The sequence below is a fragment of the Gracilinanus agilis genome, chromosome 4 (assembly GCF_016433145.1).
Source record: "Gracilinanus agilis isolate LMUSP501 chromosome 4, AgileGrace, whole genome shotgun sequence".
In the NCBI taxonomy this organism is placed as follows: domain Eukaryota; kingdom Metazoa; phylum Chordata; class Mammalia; order Didelphimorphia; family Didelphidae; genus Gracilinanus; species Gracilinanus agilis.
Window position 1 is genome coordinate 176319258 of NC_058133.1, and position 24050 is coordinate 176343307.

The 24050-nt window shown below is 36.0% G+C and overlaps 1 protein-coding gene across 1 annotated transcript in view; it reads right to left on the reverse strand.

The window, feature by feature from the left end:
* The window catches only part of GDPD1 (glycerophosphodiester phosphodiesterase domain containing 1), a 58448-nt gene that overhangs the window by 31559 nt on the left and 2839 nt on the right, over positions 1 to 24050 (reverse strand). Inside the window, exon 2 of the mRNA XM_044671671.1 lies at positions 5190 to 5232. Within this exon, the coding sequence (XP_044527606.1) occupies positions 5190 to 5232 (43 nt within the window). The remainder of the gene's footprint in view (positions 1 to 5189; positions 5233 to 24050) is intronic.

Consider the following 24050-nt stretch of genomic DNA (forward strand, 5'->3'; position numbering starts at 1 on the left):
GAAAGATATATAATAAACTTCGATGCCCGCAGAATTCGGAACAGCATGGGCTAACCACTAGTCTAGTTGTTCTCATTTTCTTTCTCCTGCTTTAACCATCCTATGCCACCACGCCGCTCAGGACCCCAAAAAATCATATAGAGGCATGGCCCCCTATAGGGGACTGCATCTAAAACAGAAGGAAACGTATCTCATAGAATCCTTTGCTTAAGCAGTTGCTTCTTTACAAGGGCCAGCTTTCTTCCACCACCACCATTCCTGGGGTCCAGGATCAAGGAATTCCTCACACATTCTTTCTGACCTAGGATTATTCAGGGTGTCCAGGAGACCCTACACCCCCATTCCAAAAGGACTTAAAGAAAATGTTCTTGCTCTGATCCTTGAAGAAAGCCAAAGATTTTAAGAGCAGGAAGAGAAGGAGGGAGTGCGATGGGAAGCATGAGGAAAGCCAGAGGCAACACATAGAATACTTTATGGCAAATAGCAAGAAGGTCAGGGAACCACTAGAGTTTGCTGAGCAGAACCTGTACTTCAGGAATACCCCTTTGGCACCTCTAGGAAGGACCCAATGAAGAAGGGGAAATGTGAGCTCTGGTGATCAATTAGAGCAGTGATGGGCAAACTACGGCCTGTGAGCCAGATGAGGCCCCTGAAATGTTCTATCCAGCCCAGTGACATTATTCTTAATCTGACCAATACAATGAGAAGGATACAATACGATGGAACTTCGAAAGAGTTGCCTTAGAAACAGACTGACAGATGAGCATTTCCTTTGCTTTGGCCCCTTCTTTAAAAAGTTTGCCCATCACTGAATTAGAGGGCTAATGCAAAGGTGATGAAGGCCTGCTCTAGTCATGAAGGCTTCGTAAGAGAAAAGAAGAATATAACAGAAACCATAAGACTTAGCAAGTAATTGGATATGTGAGGATGGAGAGATTGGTTCTGAGATTGTAACCAAATGGCGACACACCTATATATAAGTATACAAAATTCTTAAAAGTGTCATTTAGCACATACTTATACAACATATATTTTGGTCACTATGCAGACACCTGTCTGGTAGTCTGCTCAGCCACCTATTTTATCATCCAGATTCCAAGCTCTTAGAGGGGATAATTACACTGTCTTTTTTATTCATATTATTTATCACCAGCCCTAGTCCCCCACACCTTTTGATCAACACACATTTATTAAGTACCTACAGTGTAAGTAAGAGACACTGTCCAGGCTCAAAAAACCCTCACCCATTACTGAAAAAAAGGAGCCTACTTTCTATTGGACGAAGCAACCTGTACATATAATAACTCAATGCCTTGAATACAATTCAAAATTGGATTGTTACTCATTAGGTAGGTGTTACTTCTACCACCTCATTATCAGTCATCAACTAATACAATCCCTCATTCTTCCATTTAAGGTTACAAAATCCTTTTGTGTAAATTATCTGGCTTCAAGATCCTATCCACTCCCTGTGAGGTAGGCCATTATTTCCATTTTACAAAAGAGAAAACATGCTCAGACAGGCTAAGTGATTTAGTCCAAAATTACACAGCTAATAGGTGATGAAGGTGGGAGCTCAACCAGTTTTTCTGACTCCTGCCATCCAAGGAAAGGACTAGCTCTTCCTTGACCCAATTCAGAGCAAATTAGACAAGGAAAAAGGTAGATTGGAAAGCTGTTCACTTCCTCTCCCCCTGAAATCCTTATCATTCAAAGCCTTTAACTTTTTTCTTTTAAACCCTTACTTTAAGACTTAATATCAATTCTCAGACAGAAGGGCAAGAGCTATGTAAAGAGAGCTAAGTGACTGGCCCAGGGTCATAGTTAGGAAGTGTCTGAGGCCACATTTGAATTCATGTCCTCCCAACTCTAGACCTGGTGCTCTATCCACTGTGCTACCTAGCTGGTCCCAAAGCTTTTAACATTTAGGAGAGGAAAGATTATATGATACAAGGTCTGTAATTATGAACCTTAAAAACAAAACAAAATAGTAATCAACATGAAATGAGCCCCAAAACACTCAAAGACAAAAAAATACATACAAAAAAAGGAAAAACTAAAATTTAAGGCCATTTTATTTATGTTTGTACAGATTTTGGAACACAATAACTCGTAATTTTTAAAAAACAAAAATATCTTCGAAGTGTTAAGAAATCAAAAATAGTAACTTCCTTCTTTTAAAACAATAGAAAAAAATATTTTAAATTAAGAAATCCAAAAAGCTATAAAAAGATATGTGGAGGTTCTATGGTTCTATTTTATGCTTACTATTTGAATTGAATAACAATACTGCTGAAGAAGAAAAATGTGCCCCTTTAAAGAAAATGTTCTATACCACAAGTGGTATGTCTAGCAAGGAAAAAAAAAACCACACCCAAATTAGATGTTTTTTGATGACTGGGAAGAATTTCAAATAATTTTAAAAGACCAAATCCTAGTCATTTCAACATTTGTCATATTTAAAACCTGCTGTCTTTTACAAATGCCTTCTTAAATGAAGTGGTTTTGGTTTATATTTCATAAGGAAACAGTAAGAATTTTGGAGAAATGTCTCTAAAAAACATTTTAATACACAGAATGCTATTGAAATTATTCAAAGAGAAAGGTAGCACAATGTAAAAAACAAAAACAAACAAACAAAAAAAACCTTACCTTCTTTTTTAGAATCAATACTAACTACTGGTTCCAAGGCAGAAAATTGGTGTTAAGTGACTTGCCCAGGGTCACACAGCTAGGAAGTGTCTGAGGCTACATTTGGATCTCCATCCACTTAGTTGTCACTCACGCCACCCCCACACCCCCTTTTTTTTAGCACAGTTTTCAAAGAAATGTGAACAAGAATTTGACACTTCAAAGTCTACATAAAAGTATCATTTCTCCCCTTCCAAGAATAATGAGAATCTAAATAAAATAAGAGGCAAAAATTGTTGGGCCACAGACCATCTTATATGAGCATAATAATGGTATCACAGGGCCTTGGAGTTAATATTGTAAATGGAATAATTTAAAACAGATTGTCAAAGTATATTGACAAAGGAAAAGTCTCCAATTCCCTAATTTTATAGAAGGAACAGAGAATACAAAATGTAGGAAAAATAAACTTTTTCAGAAGAGTTTTGGAAAATAGAAAAGCCGAACTGCTGAACCAAGTAGGAAAACAGACACAGGAAGGGGAAATAATTTGCAAGAAAAAAGTCATTAAGTAGGCCAAAGAGAAAACCAGAAATAAAATAAAAATCCAGATTTCCTGATTTCCAGCCCAATTTACCTACTTGTAAAATAAACATACCCTCAAGATCATACCCTCAAGAGAAAACCAGAAAAAAAAATCCAGATTTCCTGATTTCCAGACCAATTTACCTACTTGTAAAATAAACATACCTTCAAGATTATTCTTCACATACAGAAACCATTTCCTTTCACAAATTTTTTTTAATTTTTTAATTCACTTTTGGATTTTAAGGGAAAAGAAAATCTTTTCATTATATATACTGTTGTTATCCATTTAGTCCACTAAAACAAGGAACAATTCACTCAAGAGTTCATTTCAGTCTCCTCTTTCTGCTTCCCTGTAAACTATTTAGCAACATATACATTATGATTTATTTTTTCAAAGGAGACAATAAGTCAATTTTTAAAGGCTAAAAGAGTCTGAGGAAAACACAAAGGGCTAGAGACACTCATCTCTATAAATTCAATCAGCATTCTCTGAGACTGACTAACATCAGTTTTGTTCATTGTTATGTTTTCTTTCAGCTTGAAAAACTATGGTTCCTAATTTTTCAGTTATATAGAAGCCAAACACTATAACAAGCATTTAATAAGTTTTTTAATGCAGTTTTATAAACAAGGGATAAAGGAGTTCACAAAACATAAAATAGGTAATTTCAACTACATTAAATTAAAAAGATTTTGTAGGAATAAAATTACAAAGAGAAAAGGCAAAATGAGAAAAACATTTGCATCAAATCAAATATCACTGATAAAGGTCTAATATCCAAACTTTCCAAGGAATTGATATAATTGTGTAAAACCAAAAATCATCCATACCCAAATAAAAATAATCAAAGGATTTAAACAAATGGTTTTCAAAAGAAGATTTGCAAACTTGAAAGGAACATATACAAAATATAATCCAAATCTCTAGCATAAGAGAAATAGAAGTTAAAACAACTCTTGATATCTCACTTCATGCCACACAAACTAGCAAAGAAGAAAAAAATTGTTGATAGTTGATGTTGAATAGGCTCTGATAAAAAAGGTAAGTTGATGCCTTGTGGCAGTTATGAAGTGTCCAAATATTTTAGATTTAGAATTAAGAAAAAAAATGATTAAATTGTCCAAACCCTTTCATCCCCCAATTCTACTACTAGGCATAGACACAAGGAAGTCAAAGATATAAACAAAGTTCCAATATATGCCAAAATATCTATAGTGGCATTCTTTGTGGTAATAAAGAACTAGAAATAAAGTGGGTATTAATCAATTAGGAAATAGGGCAAAAAACTATTGTATTTGAATATAATGAAATGGTTTTGTGCAGCAACAAATAGTGAATGTAGGGACAGTTAAAATGGCTCAGTGGCTACTGGGAGACAGTAGGTTCCTGGGTTCAAATGTGGCCTCAGACACTTCCTACCTGTGTGACCTTTAGCGAGTGACTTAACCCCAAATTGCCTAGCCTTTAAACTGTTCTTTTGCTTTGGAACCAATACTTAGTATGGATTCTACAAGAAAAGGTATGGACTTAAAAAAGATATGTTGAATGTAAGGGCTTCAAAGACACAATATTTCTGCAAAATGACATGGTGTGAAATAAGAACAAAGAATAAAAGGGAAGCTGAACTAAAAGAAAGTAATGGAAACACCAGTGAAGGTTCTAGAGAAGTCACAATGAAACAGTTCCCTCTCACAGAAGGGGAAGTAAAGGTCTACTAGTCTAAAAACAAAGTAAGTTTTTATGGTCTTTGTATTGGGTATTTTTACTTAATTGTTTCTCTTTTGTCATAAGGGATGGATTAATGAAGGGGTGAAAATGACTTATGCAAAGAGGGCATCAATAAAAAAATTTTTTTAAAGCAGTCTTAATAAAACCAGAGAAACTAACATTATATATCTAGTTCCTCAGTGAAGACAATTCTCCATTATCAAGGCACATCTGACATAGGGGTCTCATTTTACATACTTACTGCCGAAAGGCTGTCATTGTGTTCTCTAAGTTTTCTCCAGCACCTGTAAAAACGTGAAATAAATTCTCATTTATTCATTTTCTTAATATCAAAGTACAATTCTTGACTGAATTACTGATTTTAAGAAGACAAATCTAACTTGTCTTTGAACATACATTAGGTAGTCATCAAAATGTAACCTAACTCAAAAGACACTGTTTTAAGGTCAGTGTTTACTGAGCTTTGTTTCTTCAGCTGCATTCAGGAGCAAACAATGATTAAAACATGACCAAAGCAACATTAGAAGATAGAATAACTAACAATGATCCAGTTACAAACTCCTGTTTTCTTGTGTCAAAAAGGATGACAAAGAAGATGGCTTACCACAGTACAAATTTGAAGAAATACCAAATGTTTAAATGGAATTAATTTCTACAAGTCTTTATAGGCACAGAGGAAAAATATAGTCAAAAATTAAAGTGATTACAGTTAATAGAAAATGCAGAAAATAGTCTCATAAAATGAAAATTTATAGAAGTTAACAAAATATCCCCAAACTAAAATATTAACAAAGATTTAAATGTTTAATATGCATATGGAAAAATATTCTGGCAACATAAAAGAAATAGGAAACCAGGGGGCAGCTGGGTAGTTCAGTGGATTGAGAGCCAGGCCTAGAGATGGGAAGTCCTAGGTTCAAATCTGGCCTCAGACACTTCCCAGCTGTGTGACCCTGGGCAAGTCACTTGACCCCCATTGCCTACCCTTACCACTCTTCCACCTATAAGTCAATACACAGAAGTTAAGGGTTTAAAAAAAAAAAGAAAGAAAGAAAGAAATAGGAAACCAGTTTCTCCATAGCAAAAAGCCACACTGATCCCTTGAGAATTTGTTATTGAATGATTTCATAGTTTATTGCTTCAAAGTAAAATGTTCATTTTTACTACGTGTTTTCTATTGCTTGTTAAGTAATTAAGAAACAACCTAACAAATACCATAATGCACAGCATTTAAACACAAGTTTTACCTAATGTTAAAATCATTATGCTGGTTAAATTAAAAAGTTATCCATCAAGATAAAATCAGAGCAATTTCAACAGTATAAGATATAGAGTAGAATGAAGAAAGATAATTTCAATCTTGAGTCTTCCTTCAATAAACACCAAGAAAGAGAGAAAATTAAATGAAAAATAGCCCCTTCTTATGGAACTTAATAACATATGAAGAAATGACAAACATATAACTATTTTCTTTATTTTTAAACATTCTTTTTAAATTTTGAGTTCCAAGTTTTCTTCCTCCCCTTAGCCCTTTCCCCTTGAAAAGGCAAGCAATATGATATTAATTATACATATGAAGTCATGCAAAGCATTTCCCTAATTTGTAACGTTGCCCAAAAAAGGCAATTAAAATAAAACAGAAAACCTATGTTTCACCACTACTAGGTCTGTATCCCAAAGAGAGAAAAAGAAAAGGGAGGAAAGGACCTACTTCTATAATGGTGATTTTGCTGTAAGGAATGATGAACAGAATGATTTCAGAAAGAGTTAGAAATATCTACATGAACTGACCCAGAGTAAAATATGCAAAATCAGGAAAATACTGTACACAGTAACAGCAATGTTGTGAAAAGATCAATTGTGATAGACTTATCGGCAATGCAATGATCCAGGATGATTTTGAGGAATTTATGACAAAGAATGCTATCCACCTCCAGAGAAAGAACTGTTGGAGTCAGAATGCAGATGAAAGCATATGATTTTTCAATTGTTTACTTGGGTTTGTTTGGGGGGGGGTTTATAAGATTAACTCAAAACAGTGAACAATATGGAAATATGTTATACATGATAATACATGTATAACCCAGATCAAATTGCCTACCAGCACTGGGAGAGAGAAGAGAATGGAGAGACAAGTTCAATCCTATAACTTAGGAAAACTTACATGGAAATTTGTTATAACATGTAATAAGTAAATAAATAAAGGGGGAAAAAAGAAATCTACCACAGAAAAAAGTAAATAAAAGTTTACCAAAAAGTGAATTTATTATGTTAAAAAAAGAAAAGAAAAAAGAAAAATGCAAGTTTCAATCTGCATTCAGAGTTCCTCAGTTCTCCCTCTGGAGGTGGATACCATTTTTTTCATCATGAGTCCCTTGGAATTTCCTTGGATCATTATCTTGATCAAAGTAGTCAAGTGTTCCACAGCTGATCATCCTTACAATACTGATGTTACTATGTACAATGTTCTGGATTTGCTTACTTCACTTTGCATCAGTTCACATAAGTCTTCTCATGTTTTCCTGACATCATCTCTCTCATCATTTCTTATAATACAACAGTATTCCAGCACAATCATCTACCACATTTTCAGTCATTTCCCAATTGGAGGATATCTCAATTTCTAATTTTTTACCACTACAAAAAAAAATCGCTATAAATATTTTTGTACACATACGGCCTTTTTCCTTTTTCTTCAATCTCTTTGAGATAGAGTCAAAAGGTATATACATAGTTTTATATCTCTTTAGGCATTGTTTCAAACTGTTCTCCAGAATGGTTGGATGAGAAAAAAACTTCAACCATGTACCTTCTTTCCTACATCCCCTCCGGCACTTTTTCATTTCCTTTTTCTGTCATGTTATCCAATCTCATAATTATGAGGTGCTATCTGAAAAGAGTTATTTAAATTTTCTTTTCTATAATCAATAGTAATTTAGAGCATTTTTTAATGTGACTATTAATAGCTTTGATTTCTTTTTCTGAAAACTGCCTGTTCATATTGTGTCATTTGGAATTATAAGCCTTGGGAGACTACAACTTTCAGGACTCTCTCTGCTACAACTTCCCCTGACACCTCCCACTTCCTTTGTGGGAGGTGTCAGAGAAAGTATAAAAGAGAAAGTTTGGCGCCTTTTCTTGCTCTCTACCCTGGAGGCTCTCTCTCTACCCAGGAGGGTATGCTCTCAGGCTGGCTCTTGGATCCTGAGCACTCTCTCGGTGCCTTTTCCCCTTTCTATCTACCTCCTAGTTTTTCCTAAACCGTCCTTTTTCTAATTAAAATAAAACCCATCTATTCTAAACCCTAAAGTTGCTCTCTGATGTTTTGTTTGAGCCCCTGAAGGGCTCTGGTCAATTTCCCCCTGCTGGGGCTGGGGACTGCTGACTTCCTTTCACTTCCTCTACCTTCCTCTCTCCTTTCTCCCATTCCTCCAATCCTCCTACCTTCATCCATTCACTCTCTCACAATATCCTTTGACCATTTATCAATCAGGAGACGGTGCTTATTTTTATACATTTGGTTCAGTTTCCTATATATGAGAGAGAAGGACTTTATCGGGGAAACTTGCTGTAAAATTGTTTTCCAGTTTCTTGCTTTCCTTTTAATTTTGTCTGCATTGATGGTGTTTGTGCAAAACCTTTTTAATTTCATGTAATCAAAAATATCCATTTTATCTCCCATGGTCCTCTTTATCTCTGGTTTGGTTTATATACTCTTCTCATGCATAGATCTGAGATAAATGTCTCAATGCTCTCCTAATTTACTTAAGATATATCACTTTTTATGCCTCACTTTGAACTTACTTGGGTATATAGTGTGAAATATTGGTCAATACCTAGTTTCTGCCAAAATGCTTTATAATTTTCCCAGCTATTTTTATCAGTTATTGCACCAAAAAGCTTCAATCTCTGGGTTTATTAAAAACAAGATTAGTATGATTATTTACTATTGCGTATTATTAACCTAATCTAATCCACTAACCAATACCAGGTTGTTTTGATGATTATCACTTTTTCAATATAGTTTGAAATCTGGTATTGTTAGACTGCCTTCCTTCACATTTTTTTATTGATTTCCTGGATATTCTCAACCTTTTTTATTCTCCCAGATGAATTTTCTTATTATTTTTTCTAGGTCATACACATTAACATACAAAATACCTATATTTTATGCACTCTAGAGGCAGATGCCATGTGATTTTTCATCTTCTTATTTCCCAACACCTAGTACAATGTCTTGCATGTTGTTAAGTATTTAATATGTCTTTTCTCTAGTTGAGTCCACCTGACTCAGGAAGAGTAGAATATGGTTAATACTGAATTAGGAAATCAAGAGAGGAAGGTGGTAATTATTCTAACAAGGCTTTAAAGTTTAAAGGATAGGTGAACTTTCATTATGTAGACATGAGGAAAGTCAAAAGATCATTGCTGGCATAAAAAATAGTCTGAACAAAAGCACGGAGGCAGAACATGTGAGAACAGTAAAACTATCTTGACTGAGCTATGTATGATATAGGTTCTAGTATAAGATGCTAATATTTCTGCTTCCTTATGTGGATTATTATTTATCACCTATTATACTATTTAACTCAATTTTATGTGACTAGAGATTTTTTGAATACAGAATGTCAAACTGACCTCAGTAAACTCTCCAGGAATGCCAGAGATACAACAAATTATAGGTTCCCTCAGATTCTGCATCCATCCAAGACATTCTTCCTTTTGGGTCCCCTTACCCAGCTCTTGTGTTTGGGGTTCATTTAAGTTTTACTGAATGCTTACATTTACTGATTTCCATATCTCAATCTACCTTGCTTTCAAGTTGCACTCCCTACAAAATTACTATTTTTAATTAAGAAAAAATTTCCATGGTTACATGATTCATGTTCCTTCCCTCCCCTCCTCCTACCTTCTTCCCATAGCCAACACACAATTCCACTGGGTTTTACATGTGTCATTGATCAAGACCTATTTCCATATTATTGATATTTGCACTATGGTGATCATTTAGAGCAGTGGTTTCCAAACTTTTTTGGCCTACTGCCCCCTTTCCAGAGGAAATATTACTTAGCTCCCCCTGTCACATACTATCACTGCCCCCTTACAATTATTCACCCCCCACAAATGCACTTGTGGCCATCACCGCTCCCCTGGATGGCTACAGCACCCACCAGGGGGCGGTGGCACCCACTTTGGGAATCACTGGTTTAGAGACTACAACCCCAATCATATCCCCTTTGACCATTTGATCAAGCAGTTGTTTTTCTTCTGTGTTTTTGCTCCCAGATATTTCTCTGGATGTGGACAGCATTCTTTCTCATAGGCCCCTCAGAATTGCCCTGGATCATTGCATTGCTGCTAGTAGAGAAGTCCACTACATTCGATTGTGTCACAGTGTATCTGTCTCTGTGTATAAGGTTCTCCTGGTTCTGCTCCTTTCACTCTGCATCAATTCCTGGAGGTCTTTCCAGTTCACATGGAATTCCTCCAGTTCTTTATTCCTTTCAGCCAATAGTATTCCATCACCAACAGATACCACAATTTGTTTAGACATTCCCCAATCGAAGGGTATCCCCTCATTTTCCAATTTTTTGCCACCACAATCTCTTTGGGGTATAAACCCAGCAGTGGTATGGCTGGATCAAAGGGCAGGCAGTCTTTTAAAGCCCTTTGGGCATAGTTCCAAATTGCCATCCAGAATGGTTGGATCAATTCACAACTCCACCAGCAATGCATTAATGTCCCTATTTTGCCACATCTCCTCCAACATTTATTACTTTCCTTTGCTGTCATGTTAGCCAATCTGCTATGTGTGAAGTGGTACCTCAGAGCTGTTTTGATTTGCATTTCTCTAATTATAAGAGATTTAGAACACTTTTTCATGTGCTTATTAATAATTTTGATTTCTTTATCTGAAAATTGCCTATTTGTGTTCCTTGCCCATTTATCAATTGGGGAATGGCTTGATTTTTTGTATAAATGATTTAGCTCCTTATATATTTGAGTAATTAGACCTTTGTCAGAGGTTCTTGTTATATAAAGATTTCCCCCCAATTTGTTGCTTCCCTTCTAATTTTGGTTGCATTGGTTTTGTTTGTACAAAACCTTTTTAATTTAATGTAATCAAAATTATTTATTTTACATTTTGTAATTTTTTCTAACTCTTGCTTGGTCTTGAAATCTTCCTTTCCCAAAGATTTGTGTTCACCTAATTTACTTATGGTTTCCTTCTTTATATTCAAGTTATTTACTCATTCTGAGTTTATCTTATGTAGGGTATAAGATGTTGATCTAAACCTTCCCAGCAGTTTTTGTCAAATAGTGGATTTTTGTCCCCAAAACTGGAATCTTTGGGCTTATCATACACTGTCTTGCTGAGGTCATTTACCCTAAGTCTATGCCACTGATCCACTCCTTGCAAAATTGCTTAATTGAGTACAATGTGGTTTGTGTTCACACCACAAATGAGAGTGAGTCACACTTTTCCAGCTCTTCTCCTCTACCAAATGACCTAATCAATTTCTTTCTAAAAATTATTTCTGATTTTGAAATTTGTTCTCACAAACACTTTTTTGGCACCTGGACATATTTTTATTTAATTAAATATTTCACAATTACAACTAAAAAATTTTAACATACATTAAAAAATTTGAGTCTGACATTTCTCCCTCTTTCCTACTCTTTGAAAAAAAATGCAATATATGCATTATATTGATTATACATGCAAAGTCATCAAAACATTTCCATATTAGCCATGTTGCAAAAAACAAAGTAAAAAATGTTATGTTTCATTCTGTACTCTACAGTTCATCAGGCCAATGATGCTTTCTTGACCAAACTCCTTTCAAAAGCTGTCTACAAACTATGCTTCTACTTCTCTCACTCTCTGATCAACCCCTTTGTAGTATGGCTCACAACCTACTCAACTGTAATTGCTCTCACCAAAAATTCCCAATGATCTCTTAATTGACAAGATTTAATGTCTTAATCTTCTTCTACCTCCCTAATGCAGCTGACACTGTGGACTATCCTCTCCTACAAGATGCTCTCTCCTCTCTGGATTTTTGTAGTAACACTCTAGTACAGGGGTCGGCAACGTATGGCTCTTTCTGCAGGAGCCATAAAGTCAATTTTTTTTTCAGGCGCTGTTACAGGAGCGCGCACTGTGAGCACTGTACGGCTCTCACGAAATTACATTTTAAAAAATGTGGCATTTATGGCTCTCATGGCCAAAAAGGTTGCGGACCCCTGCTCTAATGGTTCATCTCATATCTTTCTGCTCCTTCTCTGTCTTCTTTGCTTGCTCATCATCCATGACACATCCCCTAACTGTGGATATATTTCCCAAAGCTCTGCCCTAGGTTCTCCTTTGTTTTTCCTTGATATTCTCTTTTAACTTCATCAACTCCTAAGTCTAACTATCATCTCTATGCAGATGACTCACATCCCCTTTTCTGCAATTTCAATTGTTTCTTGGACATTTCAAATTGGATGTCCTTATTGAACATCTCAAACTCAATAGTTCCAAACCTGATCTCATTATCTTTTCCTTCAAACTCAATTCTCTTCCAAATCTATTTCTGTCAAAAGACAACATCGTCCTTTCATTCTCCCAAATTTACAATCTTAATATCTTTGACTGCTCACTCTTTCTCAATCCCACATACCTGATTAGCTTCTCTGTTTCTACCTTCACGGTAGCCTCCCATTTAACTCCTTTTCTCTTCACTTCACTTATACAAGTTATTCTCTTAGTTTAGATTTTCATTACTTCTTAACCTAGATTTTTATAACAGCCTTTTGTATTCCAAGATCCAGCTAAACTGATCTTTTCCTTGTATTCTTTACAGGACATTTCATCTCCATCCCACATGCCTGGAATACACTCCCTTCTTACCTTCTTCCTCTAGAATTGCTCTTTTACTTTAAGATGCATCTTAAAATATACTCTTCTGTATAAAGCTGTGAACCCTGATGCCCTGAAATACTAATGTTCTTCCCTCACAATCTATCTGGCAGTTAACCATTTTGTATAGACTTATTTCTAAATTTACTGACTATATTAAGCTGTATGTATTTATATACATACTTGATGTCTTTCCCATTAGAATGTAAGCTTTATTTGGGCAAGGATTGTTGTATTCTTTGTAATCTTATCCCTGTACCTAGCATAATGCTTGGCATAAAACAGAACTTAAATACTTATTGACTTACTGACAAGAATAAGAGTTCTCTTGCTTTGGTCTTTTTTTGTCATCTTGTTGAATTTTGCCATTGGTCAGAATGTAATAAAGTTATAAATAAAATTTAAAAACTAAAGAAGGGGAAAGAGAACACTGAGATATTTACTACTATATCACAGACTATTTTGAAGAAAACATTTTGTCTACTTTAAACTGTAAAAACCTAATTATCAATTATCTCTATTAGATGTCAATAAGATTCTTGATAGTAAAGTGGCTGATGATAAATTTTTTCTTGAAAACTTTTACATTCTCATTTAAAAGCACAGGCTGTCAGTCCAAATTCAAACAAATCTTTTCCTCAGAATTGACTGTTCATCTCAATTGTTCCACTTCAGTATGTACTACCACCATTTCCCCAGTCTCCCAATCTAAAACTTTGGCAGTTGCTTTAGAAATGAATTGATGAAAGAAAATAATAAAGTTAAAACATTCATCTGTTAAGTACCTAACTTCTAGATAAAATACATTATCCTAGGCACTGAGGAGAAAAAGACTTAGATACAGAAGTCTCTGTCCTCAAGAACTTAAGATCTAATAAGGGGGCAGACAATTGTCATTACATGGGGTGTTCCAAAAGATCTAGTGTAGTTTAAGGTTTACTAGCTTAAGTGCTTACAAAGTTTTATAGAATTTACAGAAGAGATCACTTAGCTAACTTAGGTAGCTTAGGGGGTGGAGAGTGTGCTTCAGAGAGAAATGGTCAGAGAAGATTCCATGGGTCTTAAAGAGAAAGATTTCCACAAATATTTAGAGAGAATACAGTAGAATGTGCATAGATGTATAGAGAAGAATGAATACTAGAATTTTTTTTAAACCCTTAACTTCTGTGTATTGGCTCCTCGATGGAAGAGTGGTAAGGGTGGGCAATGGGGGTCAAGTGACTTGCCCAGGGTCACACAGCTGGGAAGTGGCTGAGGCCGGATTTGAACCTAGAACCTCCCGTCTCTAGGCCTGACTCTCAATCCACTGAGCTACCCAGCTGCCCACTACTAGAAGAATTTTAACTAAAATATACAGCATATAAAAAGTCTTATATCTAATGTTGGAGTCAAACTATGGAGAATCTTAAATGTCAGCCTAAGGACTATGTCTGTTATTCATAATAGGGGCACCCTAAATAATTTGAGAGGGACAGCATTATAACCAAATCTATGCTTTAAGTTGGGATATGAAAGATGGAAAAGTTCTAAGAGACTAGGGGTAAGGAGAGCAGTGAGGAAATATAATGTTAAGGCTGGAAGGAGAGTGGAAGATGATGTAGATAGATAATGTAGAGATAGAATCTAAAGCCACTGATTGGATTGGGGGAATTAGTTAGGAAAATCAAAAATGACTGAGTTTTAAAATTTTGTACTTGTCTTACAGCCAAGATCTTCATTCTTACCCTCCTCCCCTACCTCTAGAGCTGAGATCACAAGAAAAATACAACCCATTATAAACATGTATAGTCAATCACAAATTGCTACATTGGCCATGTCCAAAAAGAAGTCTCATTTTGCATTCTGAGTCCTTCACCTCTGTCAAGAGATGGGTAGCATGTTTCATTAGTCCCCTAAAAATCTGCTCAGTAATTATGCTGATAAGAATTCTGCACATTAATATACCATTACATTTATACATCATAACTTGTTTACCTGTTCCCTTTTATATCCCCCTTTTCGGATTCCCATTCCTTGTCACTTCAAGAGATATATTTTTGTATGTCCTTAAAGGACATTTTTGCTTTGGGCTAAGTCTTCCCATATCTATCCTCTCTAATTTTCCCTCCCTCTTTTGCTCCTTTTCCTCTTATTTTTCTATTGAGTGAAATATATTTCAGTACTTGACCATGTGTTCATGTCTATTTATTCTCCTTGTTTTTGACCAATTCATATGAAAGTAGGTTTGTATCAGTTGCTTACACCAGTTCCTCCCCTTTGTATAGGCAGGGACCTTGTGCATCCTCATTATTTGAGACAGCTTTCCCTTCCCTGCTCCCCTTTACCTCAAAAGGTATTTTATTTCTCTTCTTCTCTCTTGACATTTTCTCAAGATCAGGACATCGTTCTAACTGGACTCTCACTCTGAACCCTGATAATGGTTGGGTTGAGAAGGGACATACTTATCTCCCCATATCTGAATGTAAGCAGCTTAGCCTCATTTAGTCATTTATCAGTTTATTTATAATTCTCTTCACTCCTGGGTTTGACACTTCCTACCTGTGTGACCTTGGGCAAGTCACTTAATGCTATTTGGCTAGCCTTTACCCATCTTTTTTTTTAAACCCTTACTTTCTTCTTCTTGATCCCTCACAGCTATTGGTTGTCTTCCTCCACAATTATTACTAAAAACAACTGCATTTACCTTTTATCTATGTTGTATTTATCTCTCTATATATCTATGTTGCTTAATTCAATGAAATGTAAGCTCATTAGGGGAAAAAAAAAACCCTTAACTTTCCATCTTGAAATCAATACTAAGTATTGCTTCCAAGGCAGAAAAGTAGTAAGGACTAGACAATGGGGGTCAAGTGACTTGCTCAGGGTCACATAGCTAGGAAGTGTCTAAGGTCAAATTTGAAACCAGGACGTCCTGACTCCAGACCCAGCTTTTAATCTACTGAGCCACCTAGCTGTCCCACTGCCCTTCTGCCTTAAGAGTTATTACTAGGACAGAAAGTAAGAGTTAAGAGGTTTTTTTTTAAACAATAAAATCAATATAAGTAGTTGGAAATATGAAACTGGAGGTTGAAAGGTCAGGCCCGGATAAACAGATCTGAAATTAATCTGCATACCAATAAAATAGAGAAAAAGACTGATCAGAAATGTAGGTAGAAAATCAGTAAAGTTTGTTGCCACAGCAACATGAATTTAGAACCAAGACTGTAAAAGTCATTGAGTCTAGGGGCAGCTGGGTAGCTCAGTGGAGTGAGAGTCAGGCCTAGAGACAGGAGGTCCTAGGTTCAAACCCGGCCTCAGCCACTTCCCAGCTGTGTGACCCTGGGCAAGTCACTTGACCCCCATTGCCCACCCTTACCAATCTTCCACCTATGAGACAATACACCGAAGTACAAGGGTTTAAAAAAAAAAAAAGTCATTGAGTCTAGCCTCTCACTGTAACAGATGAGGGGAGTGAAGCACAAAAAAGTTAAGTGGCTTACCCAGTCACATAACTAGTAGTCTGAGGTAGTATTTGTTGTGGTTGTTTTGGTTTTTTTTTAACTCTTACTTTCTGTCTTAGAGTCAGCACTTACTGTGTCTTGGTTCCAAGGCAGAAGAGCAGTAAGGGCTAGGCAATGGGAGTTAAGTGATTTGTCCAAGGTCACACAGCTAGAAAAGTATCTGAGGCCTCTGGGGTAGTATTTGAACCTAGATCTAAGTTCAACACTCTATTCTACATCATGATCCCTCTTTTAGTTCAAGTTATTCCAAATAATATAACATTGGTCAAGAAATGATTTTGGTGATAAAGTGGTCATGTGTGGTTCTTGAAGGAACAGTTTAATTATAGGAAAAACTACTTACACCAGGGCTGGGGAATAAATGGGGGATAAATTTAGCTTTGGCAAAGTAAGGACTCACCGTATCATCTGAAACTGGAGGAGGTGTCCCCCTGAGGGGCAATGCATCTTTGAGCTTTGAACATAAACTGAAGGAATTTGTAGCTTCTATATTATCAATGAAGTATAAGGCAAAGTGATCTGTTTGTTCAAAGCAGCTCTGGGGAGAGGCAGTATGCAGTAATGACTAGAGAGTCAGGCTTGAAGCCACAAAGATCTTTGTTCAAGTCTTGTTTTAAACACATAGGGGACATCCAACAATGGTCAAGCAAGTCTCCAGCTCATAGCAACTCTCTAAGGTACCAACCTGTAACAGGAAATGGGTGTTTTCTCACTTGGAAGTTCCCCCCAGGAATGAAGTTCAGGCCCTATCCCCTAATGACAATTCTACAGGAGAGAAGGAGAGAGGTGAGGCAGGGAGAGAGGGAGTGGTGAGAGGAGCAGGAGGGGAGAGGAAGAGGATTGAGTGGGGAAGGACAGAGTTTAGGGTTTGAAAGGACAGATGAGGCACAAATAGTTGCAGAGGGTAAATGTGATAGGGGAAACTAAATGATATACTCAATAGAGCTCTGGGCTGGGAAGACTTAGTTTTTAAGTGGGTCTCAAGACACCTACTAGATGTGTGACATGGACAAGGCACTTCTGTTTCCCTAAGTTTTCTCATCTGTAAAGGGAAGATGATAAAGCAACTACCTCCTAGGGTTGTTGTGAGGATCAAATGAAACAATAATTGTAAAGTGCTTATTAGCACAGTGTAAGTGCTATATGAATGTAAGCACTCTCTTTCTCTACATACACACTTGAACAAATATAAGGAAATAAAAAGATGGTCATACCGCCAAAGTGAGGTTAGAAAAGGATCCTATTCAAATGGTTTAATAACTTCTCCCTGTGCTTAGTGACTCCCATGAAGATATAACAAAGGCCAGTTTCAGGATTAGCTGAACAGAAAAGATAGAAAGGGAAAGAGAGAGATATTCAAGAGTGAAAGAGACTACTTAGAGTGGAAAGGCCTATTACAGATAAGGAAGAAAGTAAAAGTAGAAAGAAAGTGGCTAAAAAGAGTGACTGAAGAGAAAAAGAAAAGGATTAAAGAGAAGTCAAGTTAAAAGTGAGAAATAGGTGAAGCAGGAGATTTTTAGTGTGAAAGGCCTTGGTGAATCTAAATCTAATCACTCTACTTGATCCTTTTCTTCCTCCAAAATGTCTCTTGGATTTAACCTCTTGGATGCTATTTTCATTGCCATTACACAATCCCATGTGTTCATCATCTCATATCCTGATTACAACAGCCTTGTGGTTCATCTCCTTGACACTGGTTTCTCCCTGGCAGAGTTTGCAGTTGTTCTTCAATCATGTCTGACTCTTTGGGACCTCATTTGGGGTTTTCCTGGCAAAGATACTGGAGTGATTTGCGATTTCCTCCTCCAGCTCATTCACAGATAAGGAAATTGAAGATTAAGTAACTTGCCCAGGATCACACAGCAAGTAAGTATCTGAGCCTAGATTTGAATTTGGGAAGATGAGTCTTTCTGACTCTAAACCTGTTATTCTATCCACTATGCCACCTCGTTGAAAAGAGTACCATTCCTAAAATAACAAAAGCACTTTATGCTTGCTTTCAAAGTGCTTTCACATACATTATTTCATTTGATCTTCACAATAACACTGGAATACAAGCAGGGATAATTATGCTACCTGTTTTATAGATGAAGAAAAATGAAGCTGAGAGACATTAAGTGATTTACTGAAAGATAACATTTACATTATTTATCTCACAGGGTCTTGTCCTGTAAGGAAAAAGTGCTTTGTGGATCATAAGCACTGTATGAATATGAGGTGGTATCATGACTTTAAGTCCTCTGTTTTTATGTCACCCCTTTTCTCTCTTTCTTCCATTCTTGCCAGTCTTTTTCTGTTCTCACTCTTTTTTTTTCCCTTTGCTTACAATTTCCAAATCCTATTTCTGAGCCTGAGGCCTACCTCCTGAGGCCCATGATCCTTTGGTTTTAGAGATTATTTTACCTAACACTGATCTCTGATAGCTCTCTCCTCTGAACTCCTATCATACTCTTTTAATCAGTTTACAGCTTAGTATGAAATTGTCCTCTTGTAAGATGGGGGTTATTTACCCTCTTCATGAAGCAGGATGGAGCAGAAAGAGCCTGCCCAGGTGCCATTAAGTCCTCTGACAGGTACCAACTGTATAACTCTTGGCAAGTCATTCAATTTCTCAGTACTTCAGGTTATTTTCTAAGACTACAACTGGAAAAGAAGCTGCTGTTCTGCTTTCAAAGTCAGTCTCAACAGTGAAATCCTAACTGCAAATCTCAACCTGAAATCCCACAATGCCATACAAATCTTTCTACATATAATAATGTAAACACCCTTGGGGCAAGAACCACATCTTCTAGAAGCCCAAAGGGCAAATAGAAACACTTTAGATTTGGTAAGAGTAGGAAAAAGTGTGAAGGAGTAAGGGGCTTTGAAACATAAATAATTTCTAACTAAGAACATTTACATACATACCAATTTCCTAGAGTCTCATACATCTTATCAATGACTCATTTGATATATAAGGCACATAAATGATATTATTTAAGATCATTCACACTATTAGTAAGTTTATTAATGAAAATTTCATAGCTAGCCCTCTACAAGGTAGCTAAAAAACATGATAAATATCAGGTATAATTATATATTTTTCCCTTGCTTCAAATTTAAAAGTGAAACTCATTAGTATTCCTTATTCCCTCATTTACATTTGTAGAGATCATTTTAAAACTTGATAATGTTAATGCCTGCAAATTACTTCTTATGAATTATACAATGGGAGTCTGATTTTAACTAGGACCCTAACTAAAAGGTCTGTCATTCTTCAAGGAATTATTTGGCTTTCTTTCTTTCATGAAATATCTTGGAATTTCCTTCAGTCTAAATTATCACAGATCATTCCCAGAAACAGACTTGCCATAAATAATTTTTTTTCTCATGGAAGTCACAAACAGTGCCCAGTTCTGAAAATGGTAATCATTGGAAACAATGTGGAAGTTACTCTTATTTATGGGAGTCAAGTTCCATGCTGTCCCTCACATGATTTATACATTCCTGACTCCATACTTTTGCATATGCCCTCCTACCTACTCTTTACCTTTTTAAGAAAGTATTACTCAATTTCTCAAGAAAGTCTTCCCTGAATAGCCCAATTTTGCTAATTCATTCACACTTCTCTATCAATATGTACATGTTTTACACTAGAGTGTACTCAAAACTGCCCTGGATTTGGGTCAAGGGACCAGGGTCTTTGCTACTTCCTCCTATGGTACCATAGGGAAGACTAATTCTCTGGGCTTCAATTTTCCTCATCTAGTAAAAGGAATCTAGCACTCTCACACAGAGCTATTGTAAAGAAAAGACTTTGTAAATCTTAAAAGTACTTTATCCATGCTGTTTTGATTGCTGTATTTACTTATTGGTAAGTAGTGGACCATTATATAAAAGCCTCTTAGTCTCTTACATACAACTGTGAATTTCCAAACTAGGTTTTGATTTCCATTTGAGGACAGGTACCGTAGATCCTATCCCCTTGTGTCTCTCACAGATATAGGATAGTTATTGACTCTTGAAGGTATATTATGGAGCTATTGAATATTCAATAAAAATATTAACTTAAGGGCAGCCAGGTAGCACAGTAGAGAGCCAGGCCTGAAGTCAGGAAGACCTGGGTTCAAATTTGACCTTAGACACTTCCTAGAAGTCACCTTAACCCTGTTTGCCTAAAAAAAAAAATCAACTTATACGTCTAAGTTATGATGTATACTTAGTCATGTGAATATGGCACATTATAATCAATAATTTCCATTTATTCCATTTCCAAATATGGAGAATCAGGAATGTTAAATACTCTCAAAATCACATATTAAAATTATGTATATTATACAATATTTTTATTTATTTTGTTAGCTACTTCCCAATTACATTTTAATATGGTTTGGGCCTCACTTCCTAATGTTGTATGTGGGTATGTGAGCAGTGTGTTTGACACATCTAGCCAACAGCACAGAGAGGTTTATGATTTGCCCAGGGTCACACAGCCAGTAGGTGTCCATGATGGAACTTGGATCCAGATTTTCTTGGCTCCAAGACCAACTTTCAATACACTACTCCCTACTGCCTTCCTTTTTGTGACAGTGATATCTCCACCTGTCTATAAATAAAAATATTAATAGACATTTTTAGATCAAATACAAAAGAATATTCTTTTCTATGCATTATCCTTCTACCAAAAACCATCCTTTTTCTAAATTCCCTATTTTTCTTGAAAGCACTACAATATTTTTAGTTAATCCAAGTTTGCAACCTTGGAGTCATACTTGAAGTCCTGTAGATTCTACTTCCTTAACTAAATTTCTTCATCTTGTAAAATGAGAATAATAATATAATTTACCATCAAGGATTGCTTAATCAAATGAGATAACATTTGTAAAGCATTTTGCAAACTTTATAACTATAAAAATGCTGATGATTATCAACATTATTTATTATCTCTCCCATCTGTCACCTTAATGGTCACAAGCAACTTCAAGCCCACCTTCACCATATCTCACCTAGAGCCTCCTTTTCAGTTTCTTCTTCTTTAATCCCTCCTCCACTGAGCAGTCAAGTTGATATTCCTAAAACACAGCCTCAGAAAAGCTCAAATTGCTTCCTCCACATCTAGGACCAAATATAACAAAATTTCTGTTTGACATTTAAAGCCTCTTATACCTGGCTTCTGCTTTTACCTTTTCCAGGCTTATTATTCTCCCTAAGACACTCTGTGCCCCATCCATCTATTTGCTGTTCCTCACACTCAGCATTCTATTTTTGGTCTCTACCTTTGTAACAGGTGGCTAGAATACATTCCCTCCCAATTTCTCTCTATCTCTCATAAACCCCAGCTTCTTCCAAAACTAATCTCCAATACCACCTCCTACTTAAGGCCTTTCTTGAGTTTACCCACATCACTCCTCCAGCTGGCTTACTATTCCCTCACTGGCCCATATCCCATTACCTGGTATTTATTTGTTGACGTATTTTCAAGCTGTTACCTTTCATCTTAGCATCAATACTGTGTATTGGTTCCAAGGCAGAAGAGTGGGTAAGGGTCAGGCAATGGTGGTTAAGTGACTTGCCCAGGAGTCACACAACTAGGAAGTGTCTGAGGTCAAATTTGAACCCAGGACCTGTCCTGTCTCTAGGCCTGGCTCTCAAACCATGGAGCCACCTAACTTCCCCCTAACTAGATTACTTTGCATGTATTTTATACTTGTCACTGTACTTGTTCCCCCTCAATATAAAATATAATTTTTTCAAGGACAGAGTCACTTTTTATTCTTGTCGTTATACCTTTAGTGTCTAGTTCAGTACTTCAATAGTAAGTGATTAATAAATGGTTGTTGATTTTTTCCCCCAGAAAAGTATGGTATAGTCTCAAATCAGAAGTGTAAAGACCATTTGTTTCTTTCTTATGGTACGTAGGCATTAAAACAAAGTCATCTGAAAAAACAAAGACAAGAATGTGATTTTTTTCTTGATTCTTCTCCAAAGACATCACAAGAAGATCAAAGTCAACAATGCATACATCTTTTGCTGTTTAGTCTAAAGCTTCCCTCTTTTCTTACATGTAGTTTTGTTTTTGGAAATATACTTAAAATAATTAGACTTCTTTTGGTGAACTTTAAGAACAAAAATTCAAAAGCTTGGAATACTTCACCTTTTCTCAATTAAAAAAGAAAGTTAAAGCAGTTAAATTCCTGCCCACTCTTAAACAGGTTCAAGTTACACATTTTACATAGTGTGATCAATATTTGAACTTCTTGTGATATAACTCCACTTTTACACAGTATGAGAAGGTTCTGCAACGTAGCAATGAGTCAAAGTGAGGAGACGATTTTCACCAAACAAAAGAGGTACAGGCTAATACTGCAAAGTAAAATCAAGTATGTCTTGGGCACTGTCTCTTGTGCAAATAGGTGGTGCCATGGACAGAGTCAGGAAGAAGACTCATCTTCTCAAATTGAAATCTGGCCTCAGATACTTATTCTCTGTGTGATCCTGCATGTCACTTAACCCTGTCTGCCTCAGTTTCCTCATTAGTAACACTAGATAGAGAAGGTAATGACAAACCACTCCAGTATCACTGCCAAGAAAATCCAAATAGGGTTATGAAGAGTGGGACACAGCTGAAAACACCGGACACAACAACCTCTATGTCACCTGGCAACTTCTAATTTGGATCAACTGTCTTATTAGAATTATTCATTTCATGACAGCATTTTGATTTTATATATTCTTAAAAAGTACTATCAGTAAATCTTAGTAATGAGTCTCTATCTTGAATACTCAGGAACATTCATTCAGGAACAGTTTTTAAGTTATACAGTGTTTTTCAAACCACATTCACTATGTAACTTGGAGCTTCTTTATACCATATATGTATCATTTAAGAGAAATTAATATATCATTTACTATAACACCTTCAAGACCACACTGCACAGAGCTATAAACAGATTTTCCATGTCAGCAAAAATAGCAAGACTCACATGAAAAAGCAATGTTCAGTTACTCATCTTTAAATATACTTGTATAACATAAATATATAAACAATAAGTACATACTGAGATTTATGTGATACTTCACAGACATATCACATTCTACATATATTCTAATTTAATCCAATAAATACAGAAGTACATAGAAATAACTTGCTAGCAGCCTGTGGAGATGGGATGAACAGCATACTACAAAGTAGGAAACTTGATTTCTAGTCCCAGTTCTGTGATTAACTAGTTGTATGAGTGAATAACTAGTTTGGCCAGTTACTCAACCTCACTAATTTGACCTTTCATATATGTGAAATGAGGAGGAGAGTAATACCGGTGAACCAAATTCATATGCAGGGATCATTTCCATTATGTACTCCTCAATCAATGTTGTAATAATTGTATAACTACTATCAAGTGGGAGGTCTTCAAAATTTGTTATCAAAAGATTGTCTATACTCAAGAGATTAGGATTCCACTGGGTGAGGACACAGGATTTCCAACATACCTTCCAGCTTTACAACTCAATGGTGATCTAAGTTCCAGCCGTCAAAAAACATGAGTTACTTTTATTAGTATAAAAATTTAACTGCACACCAGAATATCTGACATTCAAAGAACACTTTACAATTTACAAAGTACTCTGAACATCATCTTATTTTGTTCTTACTACAACCTTGTAAGGTAGACAGTATCACTCCTATTATACTCATTTTATAGATTAGGGAATTCAG